General features: G+C 37.6%; 1 protein-coding gene across 2 annotated transcripts in view; it reads left to right on the top strand.

Moving 5' to 3' along the window:
* Positions 1-14,371, top strand: part of SCO1 (synthesis of cytochrome C oxidase 1) — a 17,067-nt gene extending 2,696 nt beyond the window's left edge. Inside the window, exons 3-7 of one of the 2 annotated variants that reach the window (XR_012514544.1) lie at positions 1,691-1,888; positions 2,867-2,959; positions 7,879-7,994; positions 12,159-12,358; positions 13,457-13,543. Coding sequence is in view for 1 of the 2 variants with exons in the window: in XM_003929246.4 (XP_003929295.2) it covers positions 1,691-1,888; positions 2,867-2,959; positions 7,879-7,994; positions 13,457-13,591 (542 nt within the window). In the remaining variant the exon portion in view is untranslated. Of the gene's footprint in view, positions 1-1,690; positions 1,889-2,866; positions 2,960-7,878; positions 7,995-12,158; positions 12,359-13,456 lie in introns of both variants that reach the window. The other variant, XM_003929246.4, reaches the window with a different exon arrangement.

Genomic DNA, 14,371 nt, shown 5'->3' with positions numbered 1-14,371 from the left:
TTGTGGCGGGAAAATTTTAGAATATAGAAGGTTTTTTGTTTTTTTTTTTACTTTAGTTTGGAATTTCAAGTGCCATGTTAACATTTGTTTTATTGAAAAAATGTATTATGAAATAATCTTTAAAGTCTTCCTAAATAATTCAAGAGTGTTTATTTACTGACATGTTGCCTCATCAGCTCCAAATACTTTTTGCTGTATTTCCTACAAACAAGGACCTTCTCCAAAATAACCACAATACAACCATCAAAATCAGAAAATTAACACTGATATTTTACTACTGTTCAGTCTTCAGACAGTCTTCAGGTTTTGGTTAGAGTTCAGTTTTCCAGGTTTTGCTACTTCATGTCTTTCACAGCAGAAGGATCCATTTCAGAACCATATACCTTGTACCCAGTTGTTAGCTCCTTGGTTTCTTCCCAGGCTTTAGCAATTTCCCAGGCTTTAACTGACTCCCATGACCTTGATAGCTTTGACAGTTACAGGAGAGTTATTTTGTAGAATGCCCTTAGTTTGGATTTGTCTGATGTTTCCTCATTCAGGTCATTCAGGTTGTGTACCTTTGGCAGGAGCATCACAAAAGTGATGCTGTGTTCTCCTAGCGTCTGGTCACACACCACATAGTACCAGTTGTCCTGTTACTGATAATGCTCAGTTTGATCACTTGACTAATATGTGTCTAACAGGTTTTGTACTGAAAAGTTACTCATGTAATTAATGCTCTTTTGTGATTTGTATTTATATGCGTATACTTACATATTCTGTTCTCCATCAAACTCTGTCCATTTATTTATATCTATGGACTTGTTTGCTATGTGTTCATTTAGTTTTAATCCATATTCTTTTTATTTTGATGCTCAAGTTGTCCCAGATTGACTCGTGGGAGCCCCTTTGTGCAGGCTTTGTGTTTCCAGTGTTCTCTGAGTTTTGCTTTCCTTTTGCCACAAGAGGTTCTAGCCTCATTTTACACTTTCTTTGCCGCAACCCTGATGTCAGCCATTTCTCCAAACAGCTGTTTCCTTTTAGTGAAGAATGATATTTAGAAGTCAGGTTCTAGGCTCATGGTTCTTGGTGTATGTCTGCTCCGTGTCCTCTCAGTGGACATGGTGAGAAAATAGATGTATTTATGTACATCTTTATTTCTTTTATATGTATATCTATATAGCTAGAAGCTCACACTAGCACCTCCAGTTTATTTCCAGTACTAGTTGACTCCCTTGCCTATTGTAACTCTTTTGTCTTTAATAAATTCATGTATTTCATCAATTTCATATGTGTAACTAAGGTCCCATCACCACTGTCCTCTCCTCATGCAGTTGACCACCTCAGCACCCTCAGGACCAGACTCCCTGTGCCCTGCCACCCACTGCACCCTGCTTGGGTTCAGACATTCAGCTCCAGGCCGCTGTGGCTCCTCCCTGCCCCCAGCGTGGACACCTAATGGCTTAGGAGTCAACTGTTGCTGAAAAAGAAGAAATTTTTTTACAACATGCCATAGCATTTCATTTGATTTTATTGTGATGTTTTGTGCTTATTTTTCTGAAAAGATTTTTTTAGCTTGAAAACTGAAACTATTTTTTCCACATTTTATGCCCCCAATGTGACTAGCATAGTACTAGCCATATGTCAGGTATTTGAGTACCTCTGGTTAAACTGACTCTTTTTTTGGTGTGTCTGTTTGTGTCTCTTTAAGAGGTAGAAAAGGAAATGAACCGACACATCGGCAAGCCTTTGCTCGGGGGACCGTTTTCCCTCACAACTCATACCGGGGAGCCTAAAACTGACAAGGACTACCTGGGTCAGTGGATATTGATTTATTTTGGCTTTACTCATTGCCCTGATATCTGTCCAGAAGAACTAGAAAAGATGATTCACGTTGTGGATGAAATAGGTAAGAAAGCCATCACTCACTATACAAAGTATATGTTTGCTTAGTGTTGCTATGTTTTTCACATTCTTGTATTATTGTTAGGTGGGGTTTTGCAATTACGTGATTTGTAAGAACATAAAATCTCAGCATTTGGCTTGTTTGGCATAATTGGTGGTATTGATAAGATTTCCATAGTCTAATAAGCAGTAAATTCCATTAGTTTGAATCCTGTGACCTTATTCTCCACCGAAGGAAGCTTGATCTAACATTTGTTAGATCACTTAAAAAAATGTCAGCCTGGTCTCCCTTACCTCTGCTTCTGTGTCCCTTCCTTTATGGTAGCCTTGCATCACTGACACTGCCATTACCTCTTCCCCAGTGACTGACAATTAGATTAGGAACCTTTGCAATGGTCTGCAGTCTGTGGCATTTTACTAGTACTAGTAAGGAGGAAGGGTGCCTCCTCCATAAAGTGAATTATTTCAGGATATTCAGTTCTTATTAACAGTTTACCTTCTTGCCCTTGAGATACAGTGGGAGTGAGAAAACCTACAGATATTGGATTGGATTAAGAGTTAAATAACCACATGATATTATCCAGGGTAAGAACATTTATGCACTGGTGCAGGCATTTGATAGGATGTGCATCCTTCTATATTATCCACCGCAGATAATACTACCATATATGGGTCTGCTCCTCCTAAAGGCCATCCCATCCCCTTCCTCTTTCTCTCCATCTGAATGTTAAGATGTCCCTCTGAGGCCGGGTGTGGAAGCTCATGCCTGTAATCTTAGCACTTTGGGAGGTGAGGCAGGTGGATCTTCTGAAGTCAGGAGTTCGAGACCAGCCTGGCCAACATGGTGAAACCCCGTCTCTTAAAAAAAGTTCCTCTGTTTCCAAAACGCCTAGCTGTCTAGCATGTCCAATACTCTCCTCTTATTGCTGGTTTTGTGTTTTCCCTGAGGGTGTGAATACTGACTAATTGAACTCTCTTTCAGATAACATTCCAACTCTGCCAAATCTAACTCCACTTTTCATCAGCATTGACCCAGAGAGGGACACAAAAGAAGCCATTGCAAATTATGTGAAAGGTGTGTTTTATTAATAATACTTTACATTTATTTAGCTCTTTGAGTTTTGAAATACCAATTCACTTGAACCTTACAGTGCCTTGTGAAATAGGATTAATGGTATTATCACCAATTTTATGGGCAAATAAAAGTTGAAGCTAGGAATTGTTACTATGGATAGTCGATGCATAAATAATAAATGGGTTTCTCAATTCCTGACACAGTACTCTTTTTATTTTGCCAGAGAAAGGATTTGAACTTGGCCTTCATGTACCAACTAAGTTAATAGAGCCTTAAATTGAGAGTAAGGTTACATTGCTTCTAATTCAGCACTGTGACTCATTCTCTCCTTTGTAAAATTAGCACAAACATATTCTGGAAGTATGTTCATTGGGAGATTAAAGATGAATAATTAAATATAAAGATGTTTTGAACTCAGCACGTGTTTAAAAATTTGAAACATTATGACAGGCTGAGCATGGTGGCTCACACCTGTAATCCCAATACTTTGGGAGACTGAAGTGGGTGGATCATGAGGTCAGAAGTTTGACAGGCTGAGCATGGTGGCTCAGGCCTGTAATCCCAGCACTTTGGGAGACTGAAGTGGGTGGATTATGAGGTCAGGAGTTCGAGACCAGCTTGCCCAACATGGTGAAAGCCTGTCTCTACTAAAAATACAAAAATTAGCCAGACCTGGTGTTGTGTGCCTGTAATACCAGCTACTAAGGTGGCTGAGGCAGGACAATTGCTTGAACCCAGAAGACAGGTCACAGTGAGCTGAGACCACACCACTGCACTCCAGCCTGGGTAACAGAGCAAGAACTCTGTCTTAAAAATAAATAAAACATTTACTGTGACAAACACCTAACTTGTTTAATTGACGCGTAACAGTTGTACATATTTATGGGGTACAGAGTCCCTATCCTCCCCTACCCTGTCCAACCTCTCGTATCCACAGTTCTTCTCTCTACTTCTATGAGCTAACTTTTTAAGCTTCCACATATAAATGTGAACATGCCGTATTTATCTTTCTGTGCCTGACTTTTTTCATTTAACATATTAATAGTATCCTCCAGGCTTATCTGCATTGCCAAAAATGACAGGATTTCATTCTTTTGTATGGCTGGATAGTATTCTGTGACGTAGGTATACCACATTTTCTTTATCCATGCACCTTTTGATTATTGTTGGATTTCATGTCTTGGCTGTTGTGAATAGTGCTGCAGTAAACATGGGAATGCAGACATCTCTTCAACATACCGATTTCATCTCCTTTTAATATCTACCCAGTAGTGAGATTCCTGGATTGTATTGCCGTTCTGTTTTTAGTTTTTTGAGGAACCTCCATACTGCTATCCACAGTGGTTGTACTAATTTACATTTCCATCAACAGTGTGTATGAGGTATCTTTGCTCTGAATCATTGTCAGCATTTGTTATTTTTTTGTATTTTTGGTGATATTCAAATTGGGATGAGATACCCAATTGTGGTTTTGATTTGCATTTCCCTGCATTTTTCACGTACTTCTTGGCCATTTGTATGCCTTAATAAATGTCTATTTAGATCATTTGCCCTTTTAAAAAACGTTATTTGTATTTTTGCTGTTGAAACGTTTGAGTTCCTTGTGTGTTCTGGATATTACTTCCCACTCAGATGAATAGTTTGCACATATTTTCTCCCATTCTTCAGGTTGTCTCTTCATTCTGTCTGTTGTTTGCTTTGCTGTGCAGAAGGTTTTTATTTTGATACGATCACAATTTGTCTATTTTGCTTTTATTGTCTGTGCTCTCAAAACCTTATCTATAAAATTTTTTCCCAGACTAATGTCCTGAAGTATTTTCCCTGTTTTCTTCTAGTAATTTTGTAGTTTCAGGTCTTCCATTTGTCTTTACTACATTTATATTTGATTTTTGTATATGGTAAAAAATAAGGATCTAGTTTCATTCTACTACAAAGGGATATCCTGTAATCCCAGCACCATTTCTTGAAGAGACTGTCCTTTCCCAGCGTATGTTCTTGGTGCCTTTGTCAGAAATCAGTTGGCTTAATTTCTTGGTCCTCTATTCTGTTCCATTGGTCTGTGTGTCTGTTTTTATGCCAGTACCTGCTGTTTTGGTTATTACTATGGCTTTGTATATGTTTTAAAGGCAGGTAGTGTGATCCTGCCAATTAGTCTGCACTTTCTTCTTTTTGTTTAAGATTGCCTTGGTTATTAGGGGTCTGTGGTGCTTTCATAGGAATTTTAGAACTGTTTTTTCCTACTTCTGATGAAGGCATTTACTTTCAATGGAGGAGTTTCAATCAAACATCTTTGTATATTTGTTAAAAGCTGTTAGGCACTTTTAAAGACTGTAAATTGTAGTAGAATTGAGGGTGAATGCTTACATTCTAATTCAGCTTGTGAGAGTGGGCAAATTTAATTTCTCTAGACTCAAGTTTCTTCAGCATATGTGCTTAAAAATCAGGAATCTGGACTGGGAGCGGTGGCTCATGCCTGTAATCCCAGCACTTCGGGAGGCCGAGGCAGGTTGATCACTTGAGGTTAGGAGTTCAAGACCAGTCTGGGCAACATGGTGAAACCCCATCTCTATAAAAAATATATATATGAAGAAAAAATCAGGAATCTGAATTTTAATTATGGTAACATTGATTTAATAACTGTAAGCACTAAAGAATAGTTTTATATTTATGTTTATTATATGATACCTTCAAATACATATCTTCTAAAACTTTGAGATTATTTAAAAATATGTTTTATGAAGGATCTGCTGTATGTATAATTACTTTTAACACATTTATGAAGGTATAATTGACATGCAATAAAGTATAGATATTTGAAGTATGTAATTTGTTGCCTTTTGTAACTGAAACCATCCCACAATCAAGAGAATGAACATACCATTACCCTCCAAAGTTTTCCTTTCCCTGTGTTAATCTCTCCCATTTTCCCTCCCCAGTCTCCTGTCTGCAGAACTGCTTTCTGTTGATAAAGATTAGTCTGCACTTTTTGTGTATCATAGTTCACTCCTTTTTGTTGCTGACTAATAAATAGTCCACCAATGGACATATGAGTATTTTGCATTTATTGGCTATTACAAATAAAGCCGCCGAGAACATTCATGTACACGTTTTTGTGTGGACACATGCTTTCATTTCTTTTGAGTAAATACTTAGGATTGGAATGGTCGGATCTTATGGTAGGTGTATTTTAACTTTCTAAGACAGTGAGAAACTGTTCTCCAAGGTGGTGTATTTCTGCATTTCTGCCAGCAGTATGTGAGAGTTCCAGCTCCTCCACAGCCTCACCACTCTTGGTGTGGCCAATCTTTTTAACTTTAGCCACTCTAGTAGGTGCTTAGTGATGTCTTGTTGTGAGTTAACATACATTTTCTTAATGACTTAAGGTTAAGCTTCTTTTTACGCTTTTATTTGCCATCTGTATTACGTTTAGTGAAGTTCATATTTTTTGACCGCTTTTTAGAGAGTTCTTTGTTTTTGCATGTATGTATATTATTTATATTCTGGATGCAAGTTAGATATGTGATTTGCAAATATTTTGTGCCAGTTTGTGGCTTATCATTTCAGTCTCTTAACAGTGCCTTTCAAACAGCAGTTTTCAATTTTAATGAAGTCCAAATTTATTAGTTTATTGTTTTAATATAGTGCTTTTTGTTTGGTATGTAAGAAATCTTTGCGTAACCCAGGGTTACAAAGGTTTATGTTTTCTTCTTGAAGTTTAGAGTTTTTACTACATATACTTAAGCAGAATTTATATCTACAGTTTACAGGTTTGTCAGAAATTTGGGCAATAGCATAGTCATTTCATGAAGCAGTAAAAACCAGGTGTTTATGAACTTACTGAGTTATAGCCAGTCTTTAATTTAAATGTGTTACATCACAAAAATCGCATATTGTTAACCAAACCATAATATCCCCAAATGAGTAGACATTTAAACTACTGTACCTAAACAAAATCCCATACTTTATGGTAATTTTCAGCAGCACATGGTCATTGATGATGTAATCATGACTAGTTGCATCTTGGGGAGATTTTTAAAACTTTAAGTTGGTATTTAGAAAAAATGCAGTTTCAGCAATTTAGTTTTTAAAGAAATTTGAATGTGCAACTAACTCAGGCTTCATTCACCTTTCTCCTTATTTACTCAAGAGTAGGAAAAAAAGCCTGTCTTTTCAGTATCTGAACAATTTATCATTTAGAATGAGTTCATCCAAGGAAGAAAAATTAGCTTCTGTACCTTTAGAAGAAGGAACTGCTGTTAAATGTTGGGCTGTCATTTCAGTAGTTTGATGAAGCCAGGTGTTTTAAGTGACCTTTACCAGTTCACTTACATAAATTCCAAAAACTTAATAGCAGATACGTGCTATGAATGATTTGCCCTTATTTCAGAACTTTGTCATGATTGCGATTTGGGAACGATTAGTATTAATTAATTGACCAGTTCTTTATCAGAAGTAAAGAGTAGAACCTGATACCAGTGTTGAAATTATTTGCAGGAAAATAAGATACAGGTGTTTTGACTTGATAAGAACTGAGTTGTGAAGTAGACTTTTTTCCTCATATGATGCTGTAAAAAATTATAGTACTTAATTTATGATAATATTTTTAAGCTTCAGTATATCTCAGAATTACATGTAACTACTTTTTAAAAACCAATTTAAAATGTGATTTAAGTAATTAGAAAATATTCCCTCCAGATCTTTACTAGATAGTCATAAAAAGATTTGACTTACATATTACAAAGGAGAATTTTCATTTGCTCTTTGTGAATTTGTTTTCCTTTGAATCATGAAGAAATGTTTGCAGACTCACAGGAAGAAGGTGGCAGTAGACCTGCTTTACAACTGATACATTTTTTGAAATAGAGATGGTTGTTTTACTAGCTTCTCATTTTTCACTGTTTCTCTCATTTTTTATTTAGAATTTTCTCCCAAACTGGTTGGCTTGACTGGCACCAAAGAAGAGATCGATAAAGTGGCCAGAGCCTACAGAGTGTATTACAGCCCTGGCCCCAAGGACGAAGATGAAGACTACATAGTGAGTCAATAAATGCCCAGGTTTTTAACCCATGCACCAACTTCCAGATCCCAAATACTCATACAGACAGCTTTAAGTGACTGACTGGGTTCTCAGAAGAAAGAAAACCTTAGATTATTGCAAATTCCTTAGGATATATATTTTTCTGAGACGAAGTCTCACTCTTGTTCAGGCTGGAGTGCAGTGGCGTAATCTCAGCTCACTGCAACCTAACCACCTCCTCCTAGATTGAAGCGATTCTCCTGTCTCAGCCTCCCAAGTAGCTGGGATTACAGGTGCACACTACCACACCCAGCTTATTTTTTATATTTTTGGTAGAAAAGGGGTTCACCATGTTGACCAGACTGGTCTTGAACTCCTGACCTCAAGTGATCCACCTGCCTTGGCCTCCCAAAGTGCTGGAATTATAGGCGTGAGCTACCGCATCCAGCCTCCTTAGGAATTTTGAATATTTGAAAGGATAATAGGAGCATTTTTTTTATTTTTTATTTTTTTGAGACAGAGTCTCACTCTGTCACCCAGGCTGGAGTGCAGTGGTATAATCTCTGCTCATGTCAACCTCTGCCTCCCGGGTTCAAGTGATTCTCTTGCCTCAGCCTCTCATATAGCTGGGATTACAGGAATGCGCCCCCACGCCCAGCTAATTTTTGTATTTTTAGTAGAGATGGGGGTTTGCCCTGTTGGCCAAGCTGGTCTTGAATTCCTGACCTCTAGTGATCTGTTCACCTTGGCCTCCCACAAAGTGCTGGGATTATAGGCATGAGCCACTGTGCCTGGCCAGAAGCATGTTTTTTAAAAGATGCTTGTTTAATTTATATTCATTGTGCTCATAATTTAATTGCCTGTTTTTCTCTTATAGTGGCACATAGGATTTTAGGACAATTTAAGATCAGGTACTTGGGTGCCATGTTGTACATCAAGAGGAGCCATCATTTGAACAACCCTTATTTTAAGGAGATTGTATTGGTTCTTACTATGTCCCAGTGTAGAGGTATCAGAAATTGCTCCTTTGGAGAACCAGTTTTAGGCCATGGAGAACTGCATTTTTAGGTTGAATGAGAATTCTGAAAAGCAAAAGATAACTCATCCTAAGATAGACTTTCTATATGGTTTATTTGCCCATCAACTATATGTCTTGCACAATTAGGTGTTTAATATGTGCTTTTTAATGACAAGGAACAGAAATTCTGTTGTACTTGTGTAGCTCTTATATTAAAGAACTATCTTCATATTCATCAGCACTGTCCAGAAGCCTTAGTTAGGGTCATGCCCAAGTTATTTTATTACTTATCAGTGGTTTCACAGTGAAGCACCGAAAAAGGGCATTAGCACCACCCCTGTCCACCAATTTTCTTCTCAATTTAGACATTTTTCTCCTCTCGGATTAAAAGTCAGTATTGTATTTTAGCATTATTTCAAGTTTTTTTCTTAGTTGTCATACTCTGTTGTTTTCTGTAATATTGGTTGGGCATTGTGATCATAAGGGTCTTTCTAGCTGTGAATCTGGTTTTATAGAAAGAAAGATGGGTAAGACCCTGAATCACTGATCCACCAGCTCCCCATGGCCCATCCCAGTAGTGAGATGCAGAGGGGGTGGGATGTCTCACTGCAGTGCTTGGTCTCTACAGTCCCTATGGTTTCTCTGTCACCTTTGAACCTGGAACACGTGTGCCCCTGGAGCCTACAGCCTAAATTAAAAGCAAACTTCTGGCCCATTTACCTGAATTAAGCCTGCATAGTAATCTTGTCTTCCAGGTGTGCTGCCTCGTAGAATTAGGGAAACTTGGATTCCTTGGAGAAGAATGAGCATTTTCCCTACAACCTTAAGCGTAAGGAAAGTAGAGGGACCCTCCTGTTTTCCACTAGCAGAATGAGAGAAGAGCAGAGGGCTGCAGTGGCCAAGAGAGGAAACCATGGAAAAAGGTCTTCCCAGACTTTTTCTTTATAGAGAATTGTATTAACTGGGTTTGAGTTTATCTGATGATGATAGCAGGAATAGGCGACCTCATCAGTAGGATTTCCAGCGTTAAATGAGTTATATTAAATTGTTTAAATGTATACAGTCCTAAACTAGGTAACACTCCTTAGTCTTATGCTTAGATTTCGTAACTCAGAGTCAGAAAATCGTTAAGTCAGAAAGCAGTTGTACAAATAAACAGCCTGTAAAACTTAAATTTAAGACACTCAGTTACAGTGACAAGATTTTGCTGAAAAAAGAATGGGGTTTTGGTCAGACTGCTATCAGATATCTACTCAACTGTCTCTCTGCATTTTCAATTTAAAATACTTTAACAGTATTTTAAGTTGACGTTAAAGAACTGTGTAGCCTGCCTTACCTGGTTAGTGTTGATTTGGCAAGAATGTATTGTTCATGTCTGCCTGTGACAGCAGTGGACAGCTAGGTGCCAGTGAGATCATAAACAAAGCAAACCGGCCTGGGCACTGAAATTTATACTTAGAAGACAGATAATCCAGAATATGGATTTTTTTAAATCTTACAAATGAAAATATATAAATCTTATGGACACTTCTTAGACCTTGTAGAATGTATTTCTGACCCCATTTTGAGAAATACTGGCCTACTCCCATAAGAATTTGACTTTCAATGAGATTCAGTGAGGAATTCATTGCTGTACATTTGCTAAACCATCCAATAGGGGGAGACATTCTCCAGCTCCTTAGGTTTTTCATTAGTATGACTTCTGTCCCTTGAGGTCACAGATTTTCATCCATAGAATAGTTTGGGAAACTTCTGTTAACATTTAAGGACCTGGAGGAAGTAAGGTTAATCTTGAGATGTAGTGGAATGAAGTTTTCTTAATCTCAAACAGCAGCAACGGAAGGTAAACTTCTGGCTTCTGAGTGGACTCTTCAGACTGATCGAACTGGGTTTACCAAACATTTGGGACGCCTTAGAAAAGTGGATCTGTACATTATTGCAATACATGTGTGTATATATATATATAAAAAACACAACAATACTACATTATTACATAGGTATTAGAAAATACTTTTCAAAAAAGAAAAAATGGCTTTCAAATCTAAATGTTCAGTTTCATGATAAAAGAAATGTGAATTGTATAATGAGGTAACATTTATCATCTATTAGCTCAGCAATGGTTAGAAGATTTGAAAATTTATTGTCAAAATTGGAAAAGCAGGAGATACGCCATTGGAGTGAATTTGGAACAACAGGCACTCTCATGCACTGTTGAGAGGAATTAAACTCATGCACCCTCTTCAGAGGGCAGTTTGACAGTATTTCTCATATTTAACGTGATATACATTTTAGGCCAGAGATTCTACTTTTGGACTTTATCTTGCAAATATACCCTATGGCATTGTTTGTAAAGGGAAAAGACTGAAAATCCAGTAACCTTTTTTTAAGTACTGTGTATAAACTAATGTAGAACACTGTCCAATATATTGTTAAATGAGAAGGCAAGTACTGTATAATGTATTGTTACCTGTGTGTTTTTAAAAAAAAAAAAAAAGTCAATGGTAGTGGATATATACATGTGGTAGATGCAGAGAATTTCTCTGGAAGAACACAGAAGGAACTGGTGGCACTGGTTCCCTCTGAGAACTGAGGCACTCTGGGTGTGAAGAGGGGGAGGAACATTTTCATTGTATAAATTTACTGGATATTTTTCTATGTGCATATATTACCTTTTCAAAAAATATCACACTAAAGCGTAACTTGCACGTTCGAAAAAACTGAGTTGCTGCTCTCCAGTAGAATTGGAGCTAGAGGCAACTAGTGATTTATCACAAAATGGTGATAAAAGTTTGTGAACTTCGAAACTGGACAGATCCTAGGTTTTAAAGTTAGGTCTGGCACTTAGCATTTGTGTAATTTGCTCTTTCCAATCTGTGATGTCATTTGTGGAGGAGAATACCTGTTTCATGGCTTAAGATGACATGTGAAAGAATTTGTCAGTGAATGCTAGTGTCCTTTTTCTCTACAAGGAAGTACTAGACCTTAGAAGACCTCTATGTTAGAATAAATGTCAGTTTGCTCTGCCACAACCCAAAGAAATATTGAGGAGTGACCTGACAACAGATAGAGGTGGAACAATATTTTTGTTGTGTACTACAAAGTAATTTATATTAAGAACACTCAGAAAATAAGCCCCATATACTGCAATTTGTTTTTTTTAACAGAGAATAGAGAAAAGGAAGAAATCATGAGAAAGACAGATGTAAGCTACAGAGTAAGAGAACTGGAGGTTTAATTCTGATTTCTGTATCAAATGTGTGGAGAAACATAGACCCCCTCTCTTGCTCCTATGGTGAATTATTCTACAGCACTTGGAATCACCAGTTGTTGGTGCTCTTTTGGCGTACATTCCTTCCTTACGTGGGTAGGCAATTGCTCTTTCCATTTGCTATCTTATGAATGTGGGTATATAAAAAAAAAAATACCCTCACAGACATATAATGTATGCTGGGGTATATTTGGGAGATGTCTCCAGTTTGGTATTTGTAGTCACATTCCTGTCTTTCTTTGCCTCTCCAAATAGCAATCAAGTCTGCAGTCAATTCTAAGGATTCTAAGTGTCAAATCTCACTTAAGATTGGATTTTATGGAAGTGTCTAACTAAAATAACTGATGACTAATCTAAATTAAAGTCAGAGCTGGGAACCTTTTAGGACTTTGTGGGGAATGTGGATGCTGAGTTTAAGATGACTCCGTGGTTGGGGGGCAGCATTTATGGCTCCCAAGGATTTGCCTTCCAGGTGATTGATTGATTTCAGACACGATTATTCAGTGGAGAAGGAAAAAATATCCTTGGGGAGAAAAATGTTTATTTTCCTTTTTCTATTTGAATTACTAATATTAAAACTAAATATTATTCAAATATATGGATTATTTAAACTAGTGGTTACTTTTCTGGTTTCTTCTCATAAAGTATGGTAAGCAGAATTTTGGTCGTAATGAATGACAACCAGTTTTTTCTAAAACATAAAGGAATATACCCAAGAACTTACTAAAGAAAGCAGTTTTTCACCAACACTTAATTCCACGTGATGTCTTTTTGTAACATATTTAGGGTCTGAGGAGATATCTTACTCAAAAATGAAGGTATTTCCCAACAAGCATTGCTATTCCACAAACATTGAGTGCCTTACAAAGGCCCACGGCAGCTGTTTCTTAAAAGATGAATTCTTTTCTCAGAGAGTGTGTGGATAAATATGTTAAGGATTAAACCAAAGGAATTTCAGGTTCTAGCTGATGCCACAAGCAATAGTCAGTGCAGATGTCTAGGACACAAAAGATTTTAGACAATCCCTTATTAGAAATTTGCTATAATAGGCTTAAGCCTGTTCCATAAATAATAGATACTACAAAGGTTATTTAAGCATTAATGTAAAGTTCTCTTACCTTGCAGCATATATTCAGTAAAATAAGCAACTTACTTTGGTAATCTGTGTCACATCCTCCCGCCTTTTCTCTGCAGGTGGATCACACAATCATAATGTACTTGGTTGGACCAGATGGTGAGTTTGTAGATTATTTTGGCCAGAACAGGAGGAATAGAGAAATAGCTGCTTCAATTGCGACACACATGAGGACGCACATGAAAAAGAGCTAGCCGAAGCATTGTTGCCGGATGCAGTATTCTCCTGCTACAGAGGAAGGATGCTTTATCTTACATAGATATCTTTACAAATATAAACGTATGTACATGCGGTCTACAGAATGGCCTTCATGCCATGAGAACATTTCTATTTTGGATGGGGATGTTACCCTTGGGTTCAGCCAAAATAGATTCTTGAAACTGTAAAGATGACAACCCAAAGTCTCCTGGGAAGCTGTGGTGAGACCAGAGGACCAAGTTGAAGTGCAGCCGGTGAAGAGCAGACCCCACGGAAGGAGCAGGGAGAGGCCCAGCCGGTGCGTTTCTGCCTGTGAACAGCCCTCCCAGCAGCTTTGCTCTGCGTTGTCTTGGACCCTTGCTCAAATAGCTGTGGGACTGAATTTCACGGAAAAGAAGATCATGTCCCTAGTGCTCTTGCTTCCCTCTTCTTGAGTTCTTTGTTTTTCTGGGTTCTTGGTGGCTAGTAAGTCAGATTAGGGTCTTTGCCATTCAGAATTGATACTTGAACACTTGAGTTTTCCTTATTAATGAATATCACTATCAGATTTAACTAATGAAGAGAAAATTTATTGTTTGGGGGGAAAAACATTAGTTTGATTTCTCTAGGGGAGCTTTCATGTGATTTTTAGCTAAGTGATATACCAGGTTTTCAGTGACATACTAAATGGAAATAGGAGGATATCGATCATGATTGTGATGGTGAGTACCTTTCTGCATATACTGGATTGTACTTTGTGTAAAATAAACGTATATTCAGCTTTGCTTTTCAGACAA

This window comes from Saimiri boliviensis, chromosome 17 (assembly GCF_048565385.1).
Source record: "Saimiri boliviensis isolate mSaiBol1 chromosome 17, mSaiBol1.pri, whole genome shotgun sequence".
In the NCBI taxonomy this organism is placed as follows: Eukaryota; Metazoa; Chordata; class Mammalia; order Primates; family Cebidae; genus Saimiri; species Saimiri boliviensis.
This window is presented reverse-complemented; position numbering and strand designations above follow the sequence as displayed.